The sequence below is a fragment of the Hippoglossus stenolepis genome, chromosome 5, assembly GCF_022539355.2.
Source record: "Hippoglossus stenolepis isolate QCI-W04-F060 chromosome 5, HSTE1.2, whole genome shotgun sequence".
Lineage (NCBI taxonomy): Eukaryota > Metazoa > Chordata > Actinopteri > Pleuronectiformes > Pleuronectidae > Hippoglossus > Hippoglossus stenolepis.
In genome coordinates this window covers 7,865,216-7,877,980 of record NC_061487.1, presented here as the reverse complement: position 1 = coordinate 7,877,980, position 12,765 = coordinate 7,865,216, and the positions used below count along the sequence as shown (strand labels likewise).

The window sequence follows — 12,765 nt, the reverse complement described above, 5'->3', positions numbered from 1 at the left end:
CCCCTGTCCCGGTCCACACCTCGTCTGTCCCATGACTGCTGCCGCTGCCCGGGTAGCTAACTACCGACTGAAGCTAGCCTGACGAGAAGAAGGGAGGAAGAAGGAGGAAGAGGAGGAGGACCAGGAGGACCAGGAAGTAAGAAGCCAGCGGTGGATTGTCCCTTCCAGTCCCGAAGCCTCCGCTCCCCTGCAGCCTGCCCCTGTTGTCAGTGCCTGGAGGTGAAGCTCCAGCTCGGGTGTGTAGCAGCAGCCCTGTTAGCCTCCGCGCTACAGCCCGTGTGAGCCGCTGACGTTACCTCCCCTTGTGTTTGTGGAGAAAAAAAGAAAGATAGAAGATGGCGACCAGCTCGGAGCGCAGTCCTCCTCCGTTCCCCGACTCCGAGGACCAAGATGTGCTGGACCCCGAAGACGTCGGAGGCCGAGACAGTGATGAAGAGGACGGGGAGGACCTCTTCCTCAGCCCGGTATGTCTGAGTGTTCGATCCCCGGCCTCTCGTTTTGGCTAAGTGACGTTTACTGCCGATGGTACTTAGTTAGCTAACCGAGAATGCTAATGAGACACTTTGAGCAAGTTTCCCTTTAGTTTGGCTTTTTTCACTGCATAGAAATCACTAAGAATAATACTGTGGACACGTGCAGCTCTAATGTCACTTATAGTTATTACTGCAACTTAAAGAAGCTCAGCTACACGGAGCTTTGGAACTGACCCGTTCGTGAGTTTCTCTGTGAAGAAGTCTGGTTGTGATGTGATCAGGTCCGTCAGGAAACCACATGACACGCGAGAGATGAAACGATTACTCGATTCATTGATTAGATGATCGACCGATAATTAGACAACCGATATTTTCATAATCAATTAGCTGTTCTTAGAGCTGCGATGATAAGACGATTCATCTTCTTTTTTTTTAACGACAAATTATAAGCTGGGAATTCATTTTATCTCCGAATTATTAGACATAAAAGTCCAATATTTGCTTTTTCTATTGTTGTACCTAGTAAATGATATTAGAAAACTGATCATATTTGTCATTGTGGAAAGAAAATAACAAATTAGTTGTTTGCGATGTGGGAATTCAATTTTTAGACATTTTACACTATTTATACAAACTATTTAAAAAAGCAAAAGTAGCGAAACTGCAAAATGTTATCCGATTATATATCATAGTCCCATTTGAAGATTTCAAGATGGGCATATTTGACAATGTCAAGATGGGCATATTAGTCCAACATTAGTGTATGTCTAATAGATGGAGTCTATGTCATGTAAAAGCACTGTTTGTTCACAACTGTCAAATGTGAGGATTTCATGCTCTTTGTGATTTTAGATGGTTGGTTATTTGCGGTGTCGCCTTGAAGTCCAAGATATAATGATGGGTGTTTTTGCCATTATATAGATCAATCTATATACAATAATTCTCATTTTTAATACAGTACCCGTTGGGTAAATGATTAGTTGATGTTGTCTGTGCAGAAAAAATCCAAAAAAAAGAAAAAAATCTAAAACCAAAATCTGGTCCCAAAACCAAAGTCCTCAGCATGTGTGTGTGGGCAGGCCATGCATATAGAATGTAAAGTAAACAGCGGTCTAATGTCAGCGATCCATGACGTTTGACGGTGAGAGCCGACATTATCAGGGAAGTGTTTCTGGGACTTCATGTAAAACACTGAGTTGAAAAAGCAGATACCTTTTTGAATGAGAGTCAGTTGGCTCAGGCTGCCTCCTGTCATGTGAGTCAGCTGTGGTCACATGGTCAGTACCCGGATGTTTTCACACAGTCAAGGTTCAGAGGAAAGGCTGCAAAGTTGCTGTCTTTGATTTTTTTTGCGAGCTGGACTCATTCCTGCATGGAAAACGTCGGTCAGCATTTCTGGATTTGACATGTAACAGAGCTTCTAGCTGAAGTCACGGATGTTGCTTCAGCTATAGAGGTGACGTGAAACAAGCAGCCCAATTCACAACATATGGTTTCCACCGTTGCTCACACTACGTACAGAACTTGTTTAAATCTTCATATCCATTAAAACTTAAAACCACTAAAGCCCCTTTTAATCACAAGGAGTTTGTGGGATGATTAATCCTTTAGTCACTGACTAACGGTATTTTGAATTAATCATATTCATCATTTACCAGTTGTTCCAGTCACTCAAATGTGATGTTTTTCTGCTTCACTGTGTTTAACATGATTGAAAAAATGTTATGTATTCTGGTTTATTGAACAAAAAAGATGAGCAATAGACTATAGACCTTATTCTGAACAATTGTTTCAATTTGGATGCTTGTATAAGTTGCTAATAGATATTCCATTCATATTCTTGTTTATATGTTACGGAGCGTAGCTTGATTATGACGTCACACAGTTGGTAACCGCTGCACAAAATGCTGTGAAAACTCCAATAAGACGTTATAATGTAATTAAGACAAATACATGTCTGCATAATGCAACTAAGGTCAGAATATTCCACACGTCTTAATTTGATAATTGCTTATTCTAAGAATGACCTTATTCAGGTTTAATCAGAAAATGCGGTTTACATGAAAGTGATTTATTCAGATATATATTATCTTTATCTGGTTAATATCAGAACATTGCTGTCCATGTAAACGTAGTAATTAAATCATCACCTTGGGCTCAAGGAAATCATTATAGCTTTTTATTTTTTACTATCTCCTGAAATGTCTTTTTTTTTTTTATTGATTAACCAAGATATAACTGACAGATGAATTTTAGTTACAGCCATATTCAAATACTTTTCCCCCTTATCTCCAGAGCGACACTCCACTGGTCGACCTGGACACCACACTGCCTCCTGCCAATCAACCTATTGATGTTTTAATGACTCCTCCCTCAGACATCATGAGCGATCTCTTAATCGAGCCTGTCAGCAGCCAAGCAGAAATCAAATCGGCAAGTGAAGTTGTCAGTGAGCCCTCGGATGATTTTGTTGACCTAACAAACAACGTAACCGAAGAGGCTGCTGACAATGTTGCAGCTCAAGACACGGCTATAATCTCTTTAGACGAACCCTCGGATGATTTTGTCGACCTACTGGGAAGTGAAACTGAGGCACTGCAAGAGGAAGTTGTAATAGTAGATGCCCCTGCTGACACAGCAACGGATAAAAGTGAAGTGACGGGCAGTGATCCAGATCCACCTGGCGAAGGAAAAGAGGAAGTAGAGGAAGCTTCCACTGCTGCAGTTTTTGACATCATTGGGGATTCAGGTGGTGAATCAGACAGCAACACACAACAGCCACCTGGCATTGCCACATTTGTTGACCCCCTGGTTGACCTCCTTAGTGATGCACCACCCACTGCTGAGGCCAAAAAACCCAGCATGGCAACAATTGACTTGTTCAATGAGGAGGAGGAGGGAAGCGACCTGTTTGCAGACCCGCTGCTGACTACATCTGACTACAAGCAGCCGCAGAAGAGCCTCTTCGGTGAACCCGACGAGGATCTTTTTGGTGAGCCGCTGGGTGCCACTTCAAAGAAAACCATCAATAGAGAGCAGAAGGACAAAACGGTCACAACCAAAGCTGCTGCTGTTGGTGGTGGCGTCAGCATAACTGGGCCTCTGCAAGAGATCAACCCTGCAGAAGCCGGGGATATCTTCACCGAAGAAGCCTTCGCCACTGCGCCCAGTGTCAGCAACACCAGCACCGTCAACTCCAAGACCAACGGAGTCCACTCTGAAGAGGAGACGGACATCTTTGCTGGTGGGTCCATTGTTTTTATTCTTTGGTTACACCGAATTTTTGTGTATGAATGTGAAAGTAGGAAAAGCTCAGGTGATAGTGATGGAATTAACTATTGGGACTCAGAGTTGTTATAAGTGTAATCAGGAACAACTTGGCTTCACTTACTCTGCTAAGTCAACATATCTGCTGTGAAAACACTATTATCAAACTGTTATCAGAAACTATGCCTTCTCTACACTGCTACAGATGTTTTTGAACTGATAGTTTCCGCTCCGTTAAAAAAACAAAAACTGCCCACACGACCTTTGTTATGCAGCAAAGTTCGTTTTGCACAGGCTGCTAGTGTCACCTCAGCAAGAAGGTTCTTGGTTCGGATCCAGGTTTGGCCACAGCCTTTCTGTGTCTAGTTTGGATGTCCTCTTCTTGTCTGTGTGGGTTTTCTGTGGGTAATCCGGCCTCTTCCCACTGTCCAAAGACATGCCGATTGGGGTTATGTCAGGTGGAGACTCTAAATCGACTGTTGGTTTGAATGTGAGCGTAAATGGTAGTTGTCAGCCCTGTGATACACTGGCGATACACTGGGTGGACGCCTCTTCTCGCCCAATGTCAGCTTGGATTGGCTTTTGTATCACTGGGAATATTGTGTGCACCTTTTAGACATGGTGACTCCTTCACCCTTTGTGGGAGTTCTGCATAAGTGATCAGTTTCAATGGTTACCGTCACTAAGGAGGTTATGTTTTCCCCTGCGTTTTTTTGTTATCAGGATTATGCAAAAACTACTGAAGCAAGTTTAATGACATTTTGTGGAGTAGTTGGGCGAAACCAAAGGAAGAATGCATTGAAATTTATTCCAGATCTGGATCAGGGGCAGATCCAGGAATATTGTTTTAATTCTTTCAACATTGTGATACAACAATGTATTTAACATTTTCATTAACTTCTCAGAGAATAATTCATAGTTCTTGATGCAAAACAAAATCTGGAACTGATATTTGAGTGTGTGTATTTTGGTGCGGCTTTATCGGATTTAAGCGTAATGTTGGGCCTTGGCGGAGGTGTGTGATTTACTGAGTGACATTCCAGTTTGTTATTTGTTTTGTCCGTCTGAGGTTGGATTGATTTTCAAACAAGCATTATTAGCAGTAAACCAGTAGCCATCCACGGTTACATTCAAAGCAAGGTATTGATCGGACATGATTTGGAGAGTCTCTCTCGATAAGGTCCAACAGCTGAGTTTTGTATATTAGAGCTCAGAGACAGGATTGTGCTGAGCCACAGCCCGGGGAAGATTTCAAAAACATTTCTGCTGCATTGACGGTTCCCATTTTGCTTGGTCGTCTTTGACATGTGTCCAGTGTCTTTCATAATACTTAAATGGAGTTTTTTGGAACAGCCATGACTATTCCTAGAGCGGCTGTGGTAACAGAGGTAACCAGGAACCCATCGGCCCTGCTGACTGAGCTCCAGAGATCCTGTGTGGAAATGAGTGACATTTCCTTTATTGTAAAGTTGCACTTTCTCAAGTCAAAACTGTAATGTAAAAAAGCAGTTTAAGCAAATTAGTTAAAAAGTCAATCAAAAGAAAATATAATCAAATAAGTTTAAAAACGACAGGCTTCCTCCAGAGGCATTTAGTTGTATAATGTAAATAATTGTGTGTAAATGTGAATTCATGCTTAGACTTATAAAGAGGCCAGGGCGGTCTAATAAATAAAGCACATGTGCACATGTTTCCATACGGAATGGGATGACCCACATCTGGCTTCTTCAATTTCTTTTCCTCTCTAACAGAAGCCACAGTGGAACTTTCTCTTGACAGCCCACGGAGCGAGAGGAAGAAGGAGGTGACGGCCAAACCGTCTGCGCCCGCCCCCTCGCTGTCAGCAACTGCCAGCCTGGCCAAGCCCCAGTCTGCTGCCCTCGAGGAGGTACATACTAGATATCCAAAGCCAGGGTGAAACTCCCACAGTGACCACACCATAATGATTAATGAAAACTGTTGGAGCTCAATAAGTTTCATTTTCTGTACATCATTTTATTAATTCTAAAGATGCCTGGGGTATCAGATTTTTGATCTGTAATTGGAAATGTAAGTTTGAAGGCTCTTTTCGAACAAATCGAAAACAAACAAAACTCTTACACTTTGACCTTCTGTTCAATATTTGTTTCAGATGGATGAAGATGAAGAAGAGGAGCAGGAAGACAAATTTGAAATCTTTGTCTCTGTCAAAGACCCTGAAAAAATAGGTGAGGTTTATTTTTTTTAAATAAAATGTTTAAATAATCTATTTGGTTTATTAAATTTATTGCAATAAACATACACATTGTTTTGTGCTCTGTAAACATCAAGCAAGCAAAAGGTTATTCTGAGGTCCTTGAATGCATAACTTCAAAATGATGAAAAAGACTAAATAACCAAGAAGGTGAGACTACTGTAAAGTACAAATACAGGCGTAAGGTTTAAATTGTAATTCTGTTGTATGAGCACTGGGTGGCGCTGTGGTGCACGCAGCACAGGTATAAGGGTAGGTGACTGTGAGTTGTTGTTTTGATCCCTGAAGGGCAAACGGTTTTTGACCGCTGTCGTGAGAAATGGATTTTTCTCACGACTAAGCAAATAAATGGATGTTCTGTAGCAGACGAAGTGCTGCTGAGTGGGTGCGCCCACCTCATACATTTGCATGCATAAAACAAGCAGAGAGTGACCAACCAGGTTACTCCGGGGTTGAACAACTCAGTAGCTCAAGGATAAGCTCCTTTAACAGTACCAATGATTATAACCCACATGTAGCTTGCATTGAGTAATATTCTGTAAGTATTTATATCAATTTATGTCCTTTTTTCTGCACCAACTCGGTAAATGTTGTCTATTTTTTTTCAGGTGATGGGATGAATGCTTACATGGCCTACAAATTATCCACACAGGTAAAACTGTCATTTCACTGAGAAGTTGACCATCTTAAATCAGAGGAATTCAGTCTAGTTAATCATAAGATATGTGGTAACTGGTCCGTGTATTGTTAAAGAAACGCCCGTGCACTGTTCTGGAGAGGCTAATAGAGATTGTGTCAGAATTAAAGTAACATCTCAAAGATTTCACTCCTGGTTGATTTGGCAGCACCTGTAGTTACTGTTGCAAGTGTGGTTTAATAAAACACTGTTATCCGTTTTTTTAAAATACATATTGCAATACTTTAATCAGTGGGACATGGACTTCTCCATTGTGTTACCTCATCGAGAAGTAGCGACTTCCCAGACATGTATTCAAATGAAATGAGTGCCACATAATTCCTGTTACACACATGAAATATAGTGAAAACTAAAAGGGAAGAAAACTGTCTCTTTCAGACCACACTGCCCATGTTCCGCAACAAAAACTTTACAGTGAGGCGACGCTTCAGCGACTTCCTCGGCCTCTATGAGAAGCTTTCTGAAAAGCATGGGCCAAATGGTTGCATTGTGCCTCCGCCGCCAGAGAAGAGCATCTTGGGTAGACTGACTGCCTAATTCCTTTCCTCACATTTTCTCATATACTGTAAGTGTGAATTTAATCTCCTGTAGCTGTTATAATGGATGTTGTCTTGCACAGGTATGACAAAGATGAAAGTAGGAAAGGAGGATTCCTCATCTGCAGACTTCATTGAGAGAAGAAGAGGTGCTTTGGAGCGGTAAGAAAAAACAACAAGTCCTGTCCCACAAATCTCAAAGTTGCTCTGCCCCTACAAGCAAGATAGTGAGATTTCTTTCCACAATGTAACCATTGAACAGGTACGTCCAGAGGGTGGTAAATCACCCATCGCTTCTCCAAGATCCAGATGTCAGAGAGTTCCTGGAGAGAGAGGAGGTAAGATGAAACTGAATTTGAAGAACCTCTGGACTTTCTTTTGAAAACAATCATTTGTTTAGTTTTTGTTTTGCCCAAAACACTTTGAAATATTGTTATCTTTAAGACTGTGACACTTCCACGCCCACAACTAAAGCATAAATCAAATTCATGACGAAATCTTCCCTTTGGCAAAGATTTGGAAGAGGGATGAATTATTTCTCTGCCATATACCTATAATTGATTCTAAGTGTATTCACAGCTGGTGTGTGTGTGTTTGTCTTCAGTTGCCCAGAGCGGTGAGCACCCAGGCTCTGAGCGGCGCCGGCTTCCTGAAAATGATAAACAAAGCAACGGATGCTGTCAGTAAAATGACCATCAAGATGAACGAGTCCGATGTGGTGAGTTGAGCTGTAAACACACACTCCTGCTGTTCACAACATTTTCTGTTCCTGAGTAGCCCTTAATGTAAAGATGAAATCTGCATGTTTCAATCTGAACATTTGAACCTCACAGTTAAGGGGAGATTCACATGACTCATTAGCATCATTCATTGTACTGAAAAAGTTCAGCTGTCACACAATGTAATTCATGATAACATTTAATCTGGTTATTGATCTACTGTGACATAACATGTGAGTTCTGTGATCTGTTCTCTTGTGCTGTAATCTCAAAGGGCTCTGCCTTCACAGTATTTAGACATTGAAGGCTGTTTTGAACTGTGAACAGTGCGTAGGGGCCTTGTTGTTGGGGTTGTACTAACAAGTTTGTATTGCTGCAGTGGTTTGAGGATAAGCTGCAGGAGGTGGAGTCTGCAGACCAGCAGTTCAGGAAGCTCCACGCTCTGGTCGAATCCCTGGTCGTCCACAGGAAAGGTCGGTTCTCTCCAACTGGTGACAGATACATAACACCCAGTCCTGGTTATCTGCTAATCATATTAGATTAGTGCATCTGTTCCAATCTTTTACACTCTGACATGTCTTTGTCTCCCTGAAACCTTCTAAACATCCCATGTGCAGTGTCTCCTGCTCTTTAAAGAATATTATAAGAATTGCAAGTATTGACTGGTGTCATAGTCATTGCTAGTTTTTCTGAAACCCAAGCTGAGAAGAGTTATCTCTGCCACGTGGTAACTTGTGGAATGTGTTTAACATTTGGTTGGCTCTTCCCATCTAGAGCTGTCCTTGAACACAGCGAGCTTTGCCAAGAGTGCAGCCATGCTGGGCAGCGCAGAGGACAACACGGCTCTGTCCCGAGCTCTGTCCCAGCTGGCAGAGGTGGAGGACAAAATGGAGCAGCTACACCAGGACCAGGCTTCAAACGACACCTTCAGCTTCGCCGAGCTCATCGCCGACTTCATCCGTCTGCTCGGAGCCGTGAGGGTAATGAGAACAATTTAATATGGAACTAATCCAAGCTGGTTTTGCACAGTGAAGTATTCATTTTTCAAATAGTCAAATAAAAACATCTGCAACAAAAACTGCACACCTTCTCTATGTTGAGTCTTCTGTAAAATATTGAAATGTCTGAAAGGCTCATCCCGGTCAATTATTATCGACCCACAGATAGTTGAGTTGGACTCAAACTTTCAGTATTCTTAGATACTAAGTTTACAAAGATACCAGCTGATATAGGCAGAGTAGTTAGATCTTTGCACTGGTTGCTACATAAACTACAATCTCAAACTCCAAGCCTCTCTATCCGTCACTGCAGTGAGGTCAAATCTGCCATTTTAATAGTAGTTGGTTTGAGTCCTGGCGAGGACAATTTTATTTTTAGATGAAATTCCACTTTTAAGTGAATCATAAAATCAGACAAGCATGGGAAAGTTAATTAAATAACTTTAAATACTTTACAAAGTGATGTATGAGGGTGTATTTTCATGTTTGCTCTCTTTTCACTTATCTTAGAATAAATTTAAGATCTAAATAAATAAATTAAACTTCCACATATTTCACAAGACACATTATTTTTGACAGCAAATAAAGGCTTGACAAAGTTGCCCTAAAAGGAATCAGAATCAGCTACAGAGCTAAAGTAAATAGAGCTGATGTAAACATGGAGTGATCCTGTGAGTGTCTGTGACCTGCAGGGGTCGTTTGATCACCGGATTAAGTCGTGGCAGCGTTGGCAGGACGGTCAGGCCATGCTGCAGAAGAAGAGGGAGACCGAGGCCAAACTGCTGTGGGCCAACAAGCCGGACAAACTGCAACTGGCCAAAGAGGAGATCGCTGAGGTACGACACAAAAAAATCAAAACAGTGAAAATAACTACCTTAAAGTGCTGGGTTTGATGAAGGGGCCCCTTCGAAGGGCTTCACTTATACCAGTGATAGAAGTTCTCTGTTGCTATGACGGGGAGGATATTTTGGGGTATTTTGTCCATTCCTGCGTTCCATTCACATGAATGGATTCAAGATTTTTCCATCTGCTAATTATGACCAAATTTAACATGAATGTCAAAATAGGATAAAGTGATGAAGATCAACGGTCAACTCTTCTAAATACTGAGATTCTGATCATACTTCGTGCAGCCTTGCTGGTCGACAGAAGCATCCAACTGCAAGGCAGGGATTCTTGTTACATGACCTATGGGGGTGTATGATGAGGGCGGGGAATGAAGCTCTGTAGAAGTAGTTCATTCCTCCGTCAAGGCCCATCAGTCATCAAAGTCCTCAAACAAAATGAACCGAGCTGGGCTCTGGATCTGTCACTTCCAGGGTTGTGTTCTGTGCCTGACAAAAGTGGGAATGAAATATTCATTCTGCCTGATGAGAGCCAATGGGTAACAGTGTTTATAACAAACAATGTGAAATTGTTAAGTGATTCATTTGTTGATATTTTGGCACAAAGTTGCTTCCTCAACTCACAACTGTTCTTGTCCACAGTGGGAGGCGAAGGTGACGCAGTATGAGAGAGAGTTTGACAGAGTTTCTGCTACTGTGAGAAAGGAAGTCATTCGCTTTGAGGTACAAATATTTATACTCTCTATTGTCCGGATGACACTGAACAGCTGAACAGGTTTGTCAGTACTTTAATATTTAACATTTTCTCTTACAGAAAGAAAAGGCCAAAAATTTCAAACGACAGATAATCAAGTACTTGGAGTCTCTGCTTCAGTCTCAACAGCAGGTGAGAATTTCTCAAGATTCAACTAGAATGGCACTCAGAGCATGAACCTCCGCCAAGGCCCAACATTCGATTCAGTCACGCTGCACCAAACCTCACATATTCATAAATATCAGTTCCATAAACATACCTGATTAATTTTTTCCTCTAGATGCATGAACTATTCTCTGAGAAATCAATGAAAATGTGGAATAATGCCCTATCTCATAAAGGAAGTGAAACAAAATTCCTGCATCCGCCCCCTGATCCAGATCTGCACCGATCTTGAATGGGTTCTTTTGACTCATACCACTTCCACTACATTTCATGATAATTTGTGCCGTACTTTTTGCAAAATCCCGCTAACCAACAAATAGAGATGAAAACATAACCTCCTTGGCCGAGGTAATCATCTGTGTAAACAATTCTTAAGAAAAACTTTTAATAAAATGGCACAAAGAAAATATGGAGAAGGTTCGAGCAGCTGAATGTAATGTGTGAAAAATCTTTTCCTCACCCAGCAGTGATCTAATAGATTTTTGCTTTATATCCGACTTTGACTTGTTTGTAAATTCTTTGACGATATGTCTGTCCAACCATTAACCGTCTCTTACCTGTCGATTATAAATGAACCTGACAATGTTGACTGTTTTTTCTTTTTTCTTTCTCCAGCTGATAAAGTATTGGGACGCTTTCTTACCAGAAGCAAAAGCAATCGCATAATCCTCGAGCACCAGCCTTTTGGACGACGCAACAGGCTGCCTTCTTCTTATACACTTTACCTCTTTTGCCTTTAAACCAAGGAGAACGCGTGAATTGTAAAGGGAGATACAATCAACCTGTTTTTTTTAATCACCTTTAACACAACGGCTCTGTATCCTATTGTATTAATAATTGTATATTTCCATATAACCTTTCACAAATATTTTCTTACTAGATGAAAAAAGTATGCAAATACAAAGATACGGACGCTATGAGAGGAGGTCAAAGTGTAGGTGAATGATTCCATTGGTTTCCACACGAGGAGAAGGGAAATGAGCCGAGTGCGTCGTCGTTCTCAGGATTTTCTCCCTCACGTGATCAGGAGCTCCCTCACATCAGCAGTGGTTAATCGTTTACAGCGCGGCCGCTCTCTCATCACTTTTTTCTGGGGACCCAGATGATGAAAGTGGCCAAAAAAACTTTTTTTTTTTTCTTTGCTTTCAAATGATTAAAAGGGATAAAATATCAGATTGATATATACGAATTGTGAGGACTTCCACCTGGTGGATTAACTTTTCTTTTTTCAGATTTAAAATACTATTGATGCTGAGGGGATTGGGTGTCGGGTGAAGAGGCATTAGATTAGTAAACTCTACAGCTGTGGGTTGCATCGTGCTGTTGGTGAAGCTTGTGGGTTTAATGTTGTCGGATTTGATTTAAATCATTGTTAAAAAAAAAAAAATTACACATTTCTGTGCCTTTTTCAGTCTAAATGGTGTTTTTGTCTCCAGACGCCAAATTAAATCTGAAAGATGTAGAGATGATGTTATTTCCACAGCAGCCATAATGACATGAGTGTCAGTGCTGGGGTTTAAGAGTGATACTGGTGTTTTAGTCACAGTTAAGTCCGTTTACTTCTGTTTGTTCTTCTTCAGTTACTTTCTTAGTTGTCGTCAGCGTCTGGGTTCACATTGACCTGCGGAGACTTGAAACTTCTCACAGCGACGTCACGTCTGAGGCTGATGTCAGAGCTGCATCATTGTTCTGTGGTGGCAGTGATGAGTGCAGACGTGTCCTCACTGTGTGGATTAGTCTGACCAAGTAGAGCCGTGTGTAGTCTCATGGATGTGATGCTACTTCAAAACATGGTCGGGGGTCAGGTCCTAGAATACCAGGGCTGCAACTAAGAATATTTTCATTATCTGTTATGTTGTTGATTAATTGATATTTTCATTTGTTTACTCTATAAATACAAGATCATAAAAAATACAAAGTATCCCAGAGCCATGAAATCTTAACATTGTTTCATCAACATCTTTCCATAACCCAAAGATGTTTAAAGGTCCCCTGTGGAGTTTTACCAGGAATTTAAAGAGTTAAAGAGAAGTGATTTTTTGTTGTTGTTGTTGTTGTTGTGGGTCTTTGTTTTTTAT

The 12,765-nt window shown here is 41.3% G+C and overlaps 1 protein-coding gene across 1 annotated transcript; it reads left to right on the top strand.

The window, feature by feature from the left end:
* Window positions 1-325: 325 nt before the first annotated feature.
* snx1a (sorting nexin 1a) lies at window positions 326-12,060 on the top strand. The gene is made up of 15 exons (XM_035156227.2): window positions 326-464; window positions 2,769-3,717; window positions 5,492-5,628; window positions 5,872-5,947; window positions 6,582-6,625; window positions 7,049-7,190; window positions 7,290-7,368; window positions 7,469-7,544; window positions 7,811-7,924; window positions 8,305-8,398; window positions 8,700-8,905; window positions 9,616-9,759; window positions 10,411-10,491; window positions 10,583-10,654; window positions 11,303-12,060. The coding sequence occupies exons 1-15, from the start codon at window positions 336-338 to the stop codon at window positions 11,351-11,353; spliced, it is 2,394 nt and encodes a 797-aa protein (XP_035012118.2). The 5' UTR covers window positions 326-335; the 3' UTR covers window positions 11,354-12,060.
* The last annotated feature ends 705 nt before the right edge of the window (window positions 12,061-12,765 follow it).